At 39.3% G+C, this 14,793-nt stretch overlaps 1 protein-coding gene across 1 annotated transcript in view; it reads left to right on the top strand.

The window, feature by feature from the left end:
- The first annotated feature begins 284 nt into the window (after positions 1–284).
- LOC126376474 (E3 ubiquitin-protein ligase RNF123-like) overlaps positions 285–14,793 on the top strand; it is a 46,956-nt gene continuing 32,447 nt past the window's right edge. The window contains exons 1-2 of the mRNA XM_050023868.1: positions 285–363; positions 12,300–12,454. Of these exons, the coding sequence (XP_049879825.1) occupies positions 12,324–12,454 (131 nt within the window). The 5' untranslated portion in view covers positions 285–363; positions 12,300–12,323. The remainder of the gene's footprint in view (positions 364–12,299; positions 12,455–14,793) is intronic.

A 14,793-nucleotide genomic window follows, 5' to 3' on the forward strand; every position in this document is an offset into this window, starting at 1 on the left:
AAAAGATTAGCATCTATCACATCGATTTAACGGCATAGAATAAGAAATAATACTACGTTTAAAAAGGCAACTCTCCGCCCCCTACCAGCGGCTGAGCTAGGCTTACCTCACCCCCCCCTCCCCCGCCCCCCTCGAACACAGTTTAGACTTGAATCGTATGGCGTCACACACACAGATGCGCGTGTACGATAACGTCAATGTATGGTGTCTGTGTAAAACGAGGTTGTTTGTATGAAGTGTCCGGGATGTGTTAACAGAAAGCTCTGTGAGGTGTTGGTACTTATTTCATCTTGCAATGCTATATGTTAAAGCTCGAAAGCGTGAGCTTAGAATATAGCGCATACTCCTTCATGTTTGATTTAGGTAAGTAATTTTAAATATAATTTAATTTAGGTACACATTTCGTAACAGCTTCCGTGGTCCAGTGGTTGAGCGTTAGGCTCACGATCCGGAGGTCCCGGGTTCCAATCCCGGTGGGGACATATTACGAAAATCACTTTGTGATCCCTAGTTTGGTTAGGACATTACAGGCTGATCACCTGATTGTCCGAAAGTAAGATGATCCGTACTTCGGAAGGCACGTTCGTTGGTCCCGGTTACTACTTACTGATGTAAGTATGTAGTCGTTACATGAGCCTTTGGCGGCTCAATAATAACCCTGACACCAGGGTTGATGAGGTTGGTAATCCACCTCACAACCCACACGATAGAAGAAGAAGATCATCATCTCTGTATTTTGTGTCCATTGTGCTCAATAAAGTATTTTATCTATCTATCTATCTATCTCCCTAGTTTTTCACAGGGTCCGCTTACCTAACCAGCTTCAAATATCCAGCAGTGACTTCAAAAATCAAATCTAAATGAAATCAAACACAACCAATATGATACTGTCCTTCGTTCAACCTCTGTATAATAAATCCAAGATATCTAGTCTAGCTGGCTAGATATTGATGTTGGTAAATGACACCTAAGTATTTGTCCTTCCAAGTTATTCAGGTCACAAAACAAATAATAAATCTGTAAACCATTGGTCTTGGCCTAATAAATAGCTGGCTTTTATGGAACTAACATTTACAGCATATTTGACCATCCGTTTGTCCAATTCGGTAATGAAATTGATTTTAAAAATCGGATTACTAACTTAAAATATAATTTATCTAAGTACATGCGAATTATAAAAACTTAAATAAATAAAATTAAAAACCTTATAAATATTATTAATTAAATTATATATTTTTTTACATTTTTCCTTACCTTATGGTTGTCTGGAAGAAATCGCTTTAAGCGATAAAGCCGCCATTTGCCATGTACTTATTTAACAGTCTTTTTGTAACTATTTCTTTTTATTTTGGTGCAATAAAGTGTATTTGTATTGTATTGTATTGTAAAAATCTTATTATTTATTATTGTCGCAGATGGCATTAACTACTTGGGCGGACACATGGGGAGCGTTGAGGGCTCTCACCCGGTACAAAATTTAAGACAACAGGGCCTGAGGGTGCCCAGTTGTGGGTGAAGTTCAGCTCACAGCGTTGTCCGAGGGGATCATATTTAAAAGAATTAATCGACTCTAGTGGGTCGATAGCGGTAAGCGCCGAATGAGGGAACTCGTTAACCACGCCGGCGGGCTCGGTATCGGGGTGCTGAAGTGTTTGTTGTCGCGAGCTGATTGGCCGCCTCTGTAGCTAGAGTAATCGGGTCGTCGGGAACGTATATTACGTTCTTTTGGCTCCGATATTTTTCGCTGTCAATAAGCGGGATGTATTCGGAAGCCGTAACTGCCAGGGGATTTGGGTGGTGCGAAGCAAAATTGAAAAAAGTTTTGAGGCTAATTTGAGCCATTGGGCTTTTTACTTATTTTTTTTATTTCTTTTATGACATGACTTATTGTAGATTTGCCGCATATGGCATTCACATTACTTGGCTGGACAAATGGGGAACGCTTAAGGCTCTCACCCGGTACAAAATTTAAGACAACAGGCCTAAGGAGTTGGGCGCGAACCTCGGCTCAGGGCGTCGTCTGAGAGGAAAAATATTTGAAAGAATTAATCGACCCTAGCGAGTCGTTAGCGATAAGCGCTGACTGAAGGAAACCATTGGGCAATGGTAAAAACCTTACTGGTAAACAATACAATCTAGGTAGACTTAGCGATTATTAAGTAAGGCTTGCTTTTCAAACGGGGAGTGCTGTTCGAACCCTAGTGTCGGACTTACACTAATGAGATTAATTTATCTTAAGTGCTGTTTTCACTAACACAATTGGATCGACCATTATACAGGGTGTTATTGACATCGTAACGAATACTCAGGGGGATGATTCAGACCATGATTCTGAGTTAAAATCAAGTGGAATTTTCCGTCGCGAAATTCATGATTTTTTTTTATTATTTTTTAATTATTTTCAATTCTATACTTTTGCGATCGAAAATTCCACTTGATATTAACTGAGAATAATGAGCTAAATCAGCCCCCTCAGTATTCGTTACGATGTCACTTACACCCCGTACCAGTACATACAAGTAGCCATACAAGTAGGTATGGGTCTTAGTGACACTGTAACGAATACTGAAGGGGATGATTCAGACCATGATTCTGAGTTGATATTAAGTGGAATTTCCTGTCGGAAAATTCATGAAAAATTTTGTGTTTTTTTAAATTATTTTCCATTCCATACTTTTGCGACGGAAAATTCCACTTGATATTAACTCAGAATCATGGCCTGAATCATCCCTCAAAGTTTTCGTTACGATGTCACTAACACCCTGTATTATACGGCAATACGGCTCACCTATCATGTCGCGGTCTAACAGAAAGCTCGGTGAAGTATGTGTATTTAGTTTATCGTACCTCTGACTACCCCAATTGGGTGTTGACTGGGTCAAAGATTAATTATAAAGTGCTAATCTAGAAATTCAAGCCAGTCTTCGATGATCAAAAAACAATCTCATTTTACTTTTCGACTTATTTTCGAATTTTATTTATGAATTAAGTAACAATGAGTACGACGTTTGACCGCTTTTATTGATGACGTCACAGATCAGTATTTCCATACAAACTCCAACGATACCTTTCGCCTTGACGTTTCTTAAAAACTATCTCATTTGAATAGGTTATCAAGTAGCTTTTTGGGATATGATACATTTACTTATAAACATATTTATATTTATTAACATATTCTAAACATATCTTTGGTGCGGAACCCTAAGAAAGTTATACGGACCGAAAACAGATAAAAACATAGGAAAATGCTAGTAAAACAATAAGAATAGACATCCTGTAAACAATTTTACTGTCACACTGCTCGCCGCCGCAGAAGTTATAGGTAGTTGGTTTTTTTTTTGGTTCGTTTTTCCCGATAATGTTTCTTTTTAAGTTGATGGCCATATCGTCAAAGTTAAATAAATTAAAAAAAAATCGTTTTCCTGAAGGGCAAGGCAAAGAGAACTATGGCCATACAGCCATGCCGAATGTATTTTTTTTTTTTATTTCATTAATCATCAAGAAGTTATGGTTGTTAGTCGACAACCGATAGCTTTGTTTACTCACAATAAATTTTTTTCGGTTGATTTTTTCCAACGGGCAAAGGGAACTATGCCCATACAGCCAAGTCTTATGTATTATTTTTTCTTGATGATGATCAATGAAATGATGAAAGGTGATGACTAAATGGTAGGTGAATACTAAGCCCCACCCGGAGCAGACTTCCGAACCCCTACCGGGTGAGAGCCCTCAGCGTTCCCCATTTGTCCAGCCAAGTAGTTAGTGCTATCTGCGGCAAATCTACAATAAGTCAAAAAATACACTTCTCATCAAAAAAATCGAAACACCTTGCAAGTTTACGTTTTGTCAGGATTATCAGAAAAATGTGTACATTTAGGAATAAATGTTAAATGTCGTTTAATAGTGAGTAATATGAGCTTATCAAATCTTAATGTTAATGTTCTAAATTTAAATGAATTTTTCATAGGTTTCGTATTTTGTTAAATGAGTCATTTTTATTCCGTATGGAGTATAAAGGAAATGGATAAAACAACACACGTAAATTAAAAAAAAAGCTAAAAAACGTTTATTTAATAACTTGTATTCCCTCCCCGAGCTCTAATTACTGCTTCCATACGGTTCTTCATCGATCGGATGAGAGTCACGATCACATGCTGTGGTATATTGTCCCATTCCTCTTGGATTGCATCTTGCAGCTGGCTAAGTGTTTCTGGGGCAGGCTCTCTTGCTCGAATTCGTCTCTTTAATTCATCCCACAGATGTTCAATGGGATTCATGTCCGGGCTTCTTGCTGGCCATTCCATAATAGAGATATCGACTTCGTTAAGATAATCTCGTACGACGCCCGCGGTGTGAGCCCTAGCATTGTCGTGCATGAATATGAAGCCGTTGCCAATAAAATGTGCATAGGGCATCACATGAGGCTCGAGACACTCTTCGACGTACCGATGACAGTTTAGTGCAGGCAGACGTGGCCCAGACACGAAAGCAAGCTCTGTCTTACCGTCGGCGCTGATTCCTCCCCAAACCGTCCACGAACCGCCACCATAGCTGACCTTTTCTTCAATGCAGCATTGTGCATAGCGTTCTCCGTCTCTTCTGTAGACCTTGTTCCTTCCGTCGTTACCATACAGCATAATTTTACACTCATCAGAAAAGAGAACTTTGCTCCACTGTAGGTATGACCAATTTAGGTGCTCACGTGCAAAGTTAAGGCGCGCTCTTCGATGGTCTGCAGTTAATTTCGGCCCATTTGCTGGCTTATGCGGTACCAGTCCACGATCCTTCAACCTTCTTCTAATTGTAGAGTCACTTACAGCCACCCTTCGTACAACACGAAGCCGCTGCTGCAGTTGAAAAGCGTTAAGGCGTCGATTTCTTAAAGAAGTTGTTACAATAAATCGATCATCTCGCTCAGAAGTGACCCGATTCCTGCCAGATCCTGAACGGCGCGTGAACAAACCAGTCTCCCGATAACGTTTATAGACTCTATGAACAGATGACAGGCTTAGATGCAGTCTTGCAGCCACAACACGCTGACTAAGGCCAGAATCCAGCAATGCCACAACTTGGGCGGCTTCTGTGGGCGAAGTATCCATACGTTTTAGAAAAAAAACCTTTTTTCAGACGTCCCAAAGTCACAGTATTGAAATAAAAAACAAAAAGTTTAAGGATAGGCGCCAATTTTTAGTTTTTAAACGCTAAATGTACTCCAACCCTAAACACACATTTGTCTCAAAACAGTGATTCATTTCGTTTATAAGATAAACAAATGAAATTCTAATTTTGAATTTAGAATTTTCGCTTATTACTGTAATGGCCAAACTGCCAGCTATACATTTATGTATTTTTTTTCATCGTATGAATTCTTTTTTGTGTTAAATTCGGACAGAAACAATGAAAACGGAAGTGTTTCGATTTTTTTGATGAGAAGTGTATATATTAATTTGTGATAATATTCGCCGCACTTTTTTCGGAAATTGATTGTCTATTTGTTGTACGAGTTCTATGATAAGAATGGTAAACAGAAAAGTGACATTGAAAAATAAACAACTCGCCGACCTTCACCTCTACTAAATTCGTGTGAAAAATTTGTTTGTGCACAACAGGTGCGTCTGAATTATTAAACCAAACAATGGTTCCCTACAGAATAATAGTCGTACAATATTAAATATGTATGTATCTACTTCAATTGGCAGCTACTAAACGAGGCTTGAATGTTTGCGCCTCCAACTCACACACAAACATATTTACATAAATTCATCCACTTATTCCCGTATAGAATGGGTCTTAATAATTTCGGACCACAATCAGTTCGGCCCGGGTGCGAATCGCCTAAGAGCTCTGTTTGAATGCGTCGATTTGGACCGCAGCGACTTTAGATAATGAAGATAGTATTTAATTTTTTATCTTGTGATCCATATCGACCCATTTCAAAAGATCTCAGGGGCAATTCGCGAAACGACCTATTCAAAAAGTGCATCGCGGTCCGATCCGCTTACGGTCCGAAACGAGTGAAATCCCCGGGAAAAGCTACAAATAATTAGAAGATATCCTGCAGCAGCTTTTGATATGAAGTCCTAAGATGGACAATGGAACCATATAGTGCCATGTGATCGTCCATGATAGTAGGAATGACACAATGCTCCAGTCGGTTTTTTGCCGGGAAGACATAAAGGTTGTCGATAAAGAACTAGTAATATTCAATCAATCAATCTACAATAGGGTAAATTCCAACTAGTCAAATCAGTACTTACCTTTTTACTAAACGTCAAAACACGAAATGACTATGGAATTTGTATGAAAAAGCAACCTGTGACGTCATAGAAAAACGTGAAATTTCGCACTTATTATAACATTTTTCTTTATTAAAATTCATAAATAAGTTAAATAGAAAAATTAATCAGAATTTCATAATTTATCTTTGACCTAGGAAACTACCCAATTGGGCCATGTTCAGAGAGACTAGGTTCAGAATTATGAAATTCTATTTAGTAAATAAAGACAGATCTAGAACTAACGAAAAACATTTAATTTTTTGTATTAAGTACTTATTTACGAATTTTAATCAAGAAAAACGTAATAAGTCCCACATTTTATCACGTTTTCTATGACGTCACAGTGTGCTTTTTCATACAAATTCCATAATAATGTCGTGTTTTGATGTTTAGTAAAAAGTAACTGATTTGACTATTTGAAAACGTTGGAAACTAGCATATATTCTATTCTTTGTTAAAATAAGCACAATAGGCGGCCCTATTGCTAAACAGCAATTTCTGCCAGGCAACCTTAGGGTGAAAGAAGTCGATGTATTGGAGCGCGGGATGGTAAAATATTAAAAACAATTAAATAAGAAATGTGAAAAATAAACGTAATAGGTGGTCTATGAAGATTTCTCAATTTATTATACCATTAATAATTATCTCCCTAGCATTATCTCGTTTCTCACAGGGTCCGCTTTCCTAAACCTGACGATTTGACAGGTGGGTTGTTCTCCTTTTTTATCGACAATGATCTGTCCTTCGTTCTGCTTCTGATAAGTTATGTTTTAGAATTTTATTTCATGTTTTGATTGTCCAAAAATATAGTTATCTTATTATACTCAAAATACAAGCAAAATACTAATCGGTTCCTCAATTAGTTATTAACGTAGCTTGATCGTTTTTCACAAAATTATGTGACAGAGTGGTAAATTGAAATGCTGTCTCCGATGAAAAGGGCCACTCTGTCACAATATTTTTTGGAATGCGCCTGCAAAGAAAAGTATGTTACCAAGATAAAGAGAACCACTAAATAGTCCTCTACAGACACATCTTTATATGATGTTTTAAAATATTTATTGCCGTTATAATTTTAAAGATGTTAAATCCGATAAATCGAGAAAATGTCTTTTTATTGTCGATAAAAAAGAAGAACGACCCAGGTACGGTTTTTTTACAGAAGCGACTGCCTATCTGACCTTCCAACCCGCGAAGGGAAAATCAACCCAATACAAAATATGGGTTTACCGCTGAGCACGTAATAAGCATTTACGATCCAAACATGAATTCAGGAAAACAAATTCGGCTGTCATTTGTTTAGGCCTGTGCTGGATTCGAACCTGCGACCTCAAAGTGAGAGGCAAGCGTTCTACCAACTGGGCTACCATGGCTCACAGCTCATCATCACGGGTTATATTAATAGGTATTCTAAGAAAATACCTCACTTTATATACCCATTAATAATCTAGTTAATAAAACTCACTAACAATAACGTCGCAGGTACCTAGGTGAAGGTTAAGGAAGGTGACTTGCTCAGACATCGATTTATAACCACCTTAAGTAGGTACCTATGTTTACTTTTTAAAACGCTGATGACGTGGCATTCTTTTCATATTGTGGTTGGTATCTATGACTTCTACTGGGTTGTGAGGTGCATTACCACCCTCATCAATCCTGGTGTCAGTTATTGTTAGGTTATTATTGTCAAAGTCTCCGTGGCCTCCGTGGTACAGTGGTTGAGCGTTGGGCTTACGATCCAGAGGTCCCAGTTCCGAATCCCGATGGGGACATATCACAAAAATTACTTTGTGATCCCTAGTTTGGTTAGGACATTACCGGCTGTTCACCTGATTGTCCAAAAAGTAAAATGATCCGTGCTTCGGAAGGCACGTTACGCCGTTGGTCCCGGTTACTACTTACTGATGTAAGTAAGTGGTCGTTATATGAGCCATGTTAGGGGCCTTTGGCGGCTCAATAATAAGTCCCATAGGGTTGATGAGGTTGGTAATTCACCTCACAACCCATAAGATAGAAGAAGAAGAAGAATTGTCAGAGTTATCACTAACAGATTTGGCTTGACGATTTGTATCCAATACAATAATGCATTCAGGGCTCTATTGCGGCTGCCTCGCTACTGCAGCGCGTCAGCCATGTTCGCGGAGGCGGGTGTGGATAGTTTTGACGCTGTCTCGCGCAAAAAAACCGCATCCCTGCTGAACAGAACGCGAGTCAATAGCAATGGAATCCTGGCTGCAACTGCGAATAGGTGCGACAGCCCTCTGATATTGGACCTCATAAAGCGTGTCAAATCCCCTCTAGTTATAAGGTACTAAGTGTAAGGATCTGTTTTGTCTTTAATAAATAAATAAATTATTATTAGGTATTATAGACGGCGACACGGCTCACCACCTATCACGTTGGTCTAACAGAAAGCTTGGTGAGGCGTGGTTACTTAGTTTATCCTGTGATGGATGTATGATAGGTTCCAAAAGTCCAATCAGTTTCTTGCTCTCTCACTCACGCCTATTTCCCACCGGGGTAAGCAGAGACTATAGAATTCCATTGCTGGCTTCGATCGTGACACACTTCTCTTGCTTCCTCCACATTCATCAATCCCTTCGGTTCAGAGCAGATCGTATTAAACCTTTTCTAAGGACATCTCCAATTTGGTCATCGTAAGTCCTTCTCGGTCTTCCTCTGCCAGCCCTACCATCAACTTGCAAAGTAATAAATTAACAGGTTGCACTTAAGACCTTCTGGTTACATGTCGTTTCTGTAATAGACCAACACACCTACAAAAACATTTTATAATTATGTAAAATAATGGTACAAATAATTCGCTAGGCTCAGTGACAGAACTTTTACTCTTTGATTATACCTCTGACTACCCCAATTAGGATATAGTCGTGAGGTTATGTTATGTTATGATTACAGAACCCTAAAATCAGATGTTCGCTCTTTACCTACGGACAAGGTGATGAAGTGAGGACTTCGAAGGTCACGACTTCAAGGGCCGAAACAGACATTAACTACAACAAGAAAATCAAACATGGAACTTTATGTGTTTGTTTGTGTTCAAGGACTATAGTTATTCTACCTATAAGAACTAATTCATGTCTAGGCTAAACTTGTTTACCTAGTTTTTTATGGTTATGTTTTCTTGTGACTAAATGGACCAGAAAGAAGGACTTTCCAATCGACGTTCCCCAAACACACGATAGATGGCGTTGTTCACTTTTAATGTGATAATTACCTATTTTCTCATTGCTGCCGTACATAATTATTAAAAAACGTAAAGTTAATAAAACTAATTGTTGCTTGATATTTGGATCACATTATGAATATAATGATGTTGCTACTTCTCTTTATTTTGATCAGAATAATAATGGGGGGAAGTTGTAATTGTACATTGGTGTAATAAATAACAGCCTCCGTGGTCTAGTGGTTAGAGCGTTAGGCTCAGGATCTGGAAGTCCTGGTTCGATTCCCGATGGGGACATTGTCGAAATCACTTTGTGAGACTGTCCTTTGTTTGGTAAGGACTTTTCAGGCTTGAATCACCTGATTGTCCGAAAAAGTATGATTCCGTGCTTCGGAGGGCACGTTAAGCCGTTGGTCCCGGCTATTAGCCGTAAAAACACCTCCACCAACCCGCAGTGGAGCAGCGTGGTGGATTATGCTCCATACACCCTCCGGTTGATTGAGGGGAGGCCTGTGCCCAGCAGTGGGACGTATATAGGCTGTTTATGTACTTATGTAATAAATATCTATACCGAAAAACAAAGATAAAAGATGCATATGTCTGTTATCCATGAAATTAGAAGTTTAAACAAAGAAAAAACTTAACAACGCCCAAAAATACGATAGATGGTGTTTTTGGGGAACGCCGTATATCTGTTCCATACGAAAACTAGGTATGTGAGTAGATATTACAATGTAAAATTCCACTTAAAGTATATTTTTGTTTACAATTGTATCGTTAAAAATAATGTAATAACTCACTCAGCGAGCGAGTGATTACATTATTAGTGAGTGATTACATTATTTGGGTATAACAATGTAAAATTCCACTTAAAGTATATTTTTGTTTACAATTGTATCGTCAAAAATAATGTAATAACTCACTCAGCGAGTGAGTGATTCAAATCAGTAAACAGAATTTTGAACTGACGAAATTGCCTTTGATTTGAATACAGATTAAAAAATACAACTGAATCAAATAGAATCTTCACAGGCTTCAGTAATAAAAAAACTACAAAACCAAAGTAAGTACAAATCTTTTCACTACGTCAAAGACCTTTCAATTTTTTTGACAGGACCGGTCCGATTGTTCGTATTTTTGAGAATTATTTTTCTTATTTTATGAAGAATTCTATTTTACAATAGGGTTTAAGGTAAATAACTAATATGGTAATAATCTAGCTTAGCTTAAAATAGCTCTTTTTATTTCTTAATTTCCCGCGAGCAATTGACGTAACAAATAATGAGACGAAATCTTGGAAAGTTTCTTACTGCTTATCATTTCAGGCATATCGTAGAATGTCTGGACCTGCCGGCCGTAATTTTATATATGTATCTAAATATTTAAATAGCAAAATAGAGTCTTTAAAGAACAATGCACACAACGGCGGTAATCGGAAACTTTAGAAGTTAGCAAACGATAGTTTGTAAAGGTGGAGTATGCACCACACAGCATATTCATATATTTCTATCCTTTTCTGTCACTCAGAACCGTTACTTGTTAGAGCGAGATAAAGCTTGGAGCGGATTTAACAAATGCGGTGCGACTACGAAACACTGGCGCGCACGGCAGCGTGCTGTAGCACGCAACATGCATGCATAGTTTTTGTCACATGCGTGCGACAACTCGCACGCTATACTGTGAGCAAACCATCATCATCATCATCATCAGCCGTACGACGCCCACTGCTGGGCATAGGCCTCCCCCAAGGATCTCCACGACGATCGGTCCTGCGCTGCCCGCATGCAGCGGCTTCCCGCGACCTTCACCAGATCGTAGGTCCACCTTGTAGCGGAGCTACCCACTGAGCGTCGTCCGACACGTGGTCGCCATTCCAGAACCCTTCCGCCCCAGCGGCCATCCGTTCTCCTCGCTATGTGTCCTGCCCACTGCCACTTCAGCTTTGCAATTCTCCGAGCTTTGTCGGTGACTTTAGTTCTCCTGCGGATCTCCTCATTTCTGATTCGATCAAGCAGGGAAATACCAAATGCTTATTAAAAGAACGACACAGCGGCAACACTCTGTCTAGCACAGGCAGAACCGCGCTGCACACCACCATAGAATAAGGAATAATACTACGTATAGAAAAACAAGCTTTCCACAACAAGGGGTGCATATTCAAGGCTAAGATTGCTAAAGCAATCAGAAAAAGATGTGTCAAAACCTTCGTCATCGATGTGAAACTTGGACATTAATACAGAAGGACAGAGAGAGACTCGAGGCTGACTCGACGTCGTGTCTTATAGGGAAGTCAAGGAATTGGCCTTTGATAGACTGGAATGGAAAATGCTACACCGACAAGAGCGTGGCTCTTGAACTGATGATGACTACGTATAGAACGGCAACTCTCCGCTCCCCACCAGCGGCTGAGCTAGGTTTCCCGCACCTCCCCTCCCGGCCTTCAGTCTTACTTTAGTCTTCAATCATATGGGCGTCAGACGTCACACACACAGATGCGCGTGATACCGTCGAATATGTAGTGTCTGTGTAAAACGAGGTGTTTTGTATGAAGTGTCAGGGATGTAACACCACCGCGGTTTCTGTATGAACTGGTACACACTTCCCACCTGAAATGCCCAGTCTGGATACCTTAAAGACAAGCTGGTGCTCTGAATTCCGTCCCAATAGGATTTTTGTTTATCTTTTCTTTTTAAAACCTTAAAACCGCCTCTAACTTTTGCTTTCGTATCAACAGTGGCTGCAAGTTGTCTTTGATTACTTGTGGCTCTGCCCACCCAATTAGGGATTACGGGCGTGAGTTTATGTATGTTATGTAACTTTCGCTGTCTTGCCCACAGGTGTAAGAAGTCAACCGGATTGTAATGATGAATGTCCTCAAGTCGATGTTCGGGGTGTGCAGCGGGTCGGGGGAGAAGGGGGAGGTGCACGACACCATACGACGCATCTTCGGCAACGAGATGGTCATGAAGGATAACACGGACAAACATAACCAGTGCGTATTTTATTATAACATAGCATAAGCTTACGACTTTATCTCAATGGAATAGTCAATGGTACGCCTATCGCAAGATGAAACTAACCCTTTCTTCGCATAATGTCGCTTTCGCAAAATGTCCCCTGGTAAGAAAAGGTCCCTTTCGCAAAACGTCGCTTTCGCAAAACTATATACCTCACCGAGTTTTCTGTTCGACTAACATGATACGTGGTGAGCCGTATCGCCGTCTTTAATCGTCGAGCCAACTGTGTTAGTAGAAACTACATTTAAGACAAATTAATAACTTATTGGTGCAAGTCCGCTACCGGGGTTTGAACCGGCGTCCCGTTTGTGAAGTAAGCCGGTGTACCACAGTGACTCACATAATAAAAAACAGCTTATATAAGCCATATCATCATCATCATCACCATCATCATCATCATATAAGCCACTGCTGGGCACAGACCTCCCCTCAATCAACTGGAGCGGCTTTGGATGAATCATACTTTTCCACGATGGTCCACTGGGAGCTGGTCCTAGTGATACTTATCACACTTGCCTTATACATTATACATGATCATCATCAGCTAAAAAACGTCCATTGCTGGACACAGGCTTCCTCCGAGGATCGCCATAATGAACGACCTTCTGCTACCCGCATCCAACGGTTTCCTGCGATTACCTATGCACCTTCTGGCACTTTCCATTTATCTTAATATTAGAAAAATGAGGATACCTAAACCCGTGAAGAAACCATGGTAGCCCAGTTGGTAGAACGCTTGCCTCTCACTTTGCGGTCGCAGGTTCTAATGCAACACAGGCCTAAACCAATGATTGTCGAATTAGTTTTCGAATTCATGTTTGGATCATAAATGATTATCACGTGCTCAGCGGTGAAGAAAAACGTCGTAAGGAAACCCACGTGAAATGCATTTGAAACCGTGAAATGCATTTACGGAGGCATGTGACCTAACCTGTATTGGGCTGGTTTTCCCTTCGCAGAGTTAGAAGGTAAGACAGGCAGTCGCTTCTGTAAAAACCGGATCTGTTAAATCTTCAGGTTAGGTAAGCGGACACCATTAAAACAGGATACCTAACGTTAGGGGGATGATGATACCTACACCCAGAGACGGATAGGCAACGATAACGAAAAAATGCGTAGGTACATTTAAGGGAAGAAATTAGTTTGCTTAGCGTGATATGACTGAAATAGAATTCGGTCGATGTTTCAGCCATTACACCCCGGACTTGTTATTTATTTAAAACCTTACAACGTTAAAACGTTTGTTTATATACTTAATGGACTTTAAAGTAAATTTACGCGAAAACGAAATTGCGTTAAGGCTCTCAAGTGCTCAACAACTAGTCTAGCCATTAACTACAAAAAGGAGAAATTATAAAACATAACGGGAACTTATTATTATGTGGTCGGCAGTTTGCTAAAAGGCTTTTCGTAATAAAATTGCAAAATGTATTATAAGTAGTTTCAATTTGCTTTGCCGCGCAAATTTGCCTATCGGTCTTATTACTTAGGTACGCAAAGTTTGTTGTACCTATTTAGAAATTAAGGTATTTATGATACTTGTTTACCAAAGCTTTGGTGGGGATACCTGGTTGATGGTTGCGATGATTGCGAGTGTGGAGTATCACCACAAACTATGGCTCACCTTTTGTGCTGTCCTAAGTGCCCTAACACCTGCACTATTGAAGACCTGTACGAAGCCACTGACAATGCCGTAAGCGTGGCCAATTATTGGTCAGCAAAAATTTAGCTTCGATCGCCATCGACTCGCAAAGAAGAAGAAGACCAAAGCTTTTTTTTGACAGGATGACTGAAATTACCTGACGTAGATATGTAGAATATACGTTGAATGACGTAGATAAAAAAATACGTAAAACTGACCTCCAATACAATACAAAAACTCCTTAGAAAATAACAACCTCCAAAATTCTAGATTAAGTAAATTAAATTCAAGTTTTTGGAGTTATATATACTTTTTTTCAATAAAATAGCAGACAGTATTTTGAATTAGTCAGAAATTAAATTGAAAGCTCATGTGAAGCTTACTTTATATAAAAAAGATTTATATGAGATTAATGATTACCTAAATGATAAAAAGGCTTGATATTAAATGTGTTTCTCTAGTTATTAAATAACTTGAAATATAATAGATTATAATAGATAGAAAAGATGTGTCGCTGTTGCAGTTTCTTGTCATTTCTTCTCTTCAGCCATAACACCTTGCGAAATGACATAGATTCAAAAATGTTAAATTGACCTTCAACAAGTCAATACGATTTCTTCCAACAACTGTATCTTTGATAAATTAATAAATGATTTTGACTTTGACTCCAGC

This window comes from Pectinophora gossypiella, chromosome 21 (genome assembly GCF_024362695.1).
Source record: "Pectinophora gossypiella chromosome 21, ilPecGoss1.1, whole genome shotgun sequence".
NCBI lineage: Eukaryota > Metazoa > Arthropoda > Insecta > Lepidoptera > Gelechiidae > Pectinophora > Pectinophora gossypiella.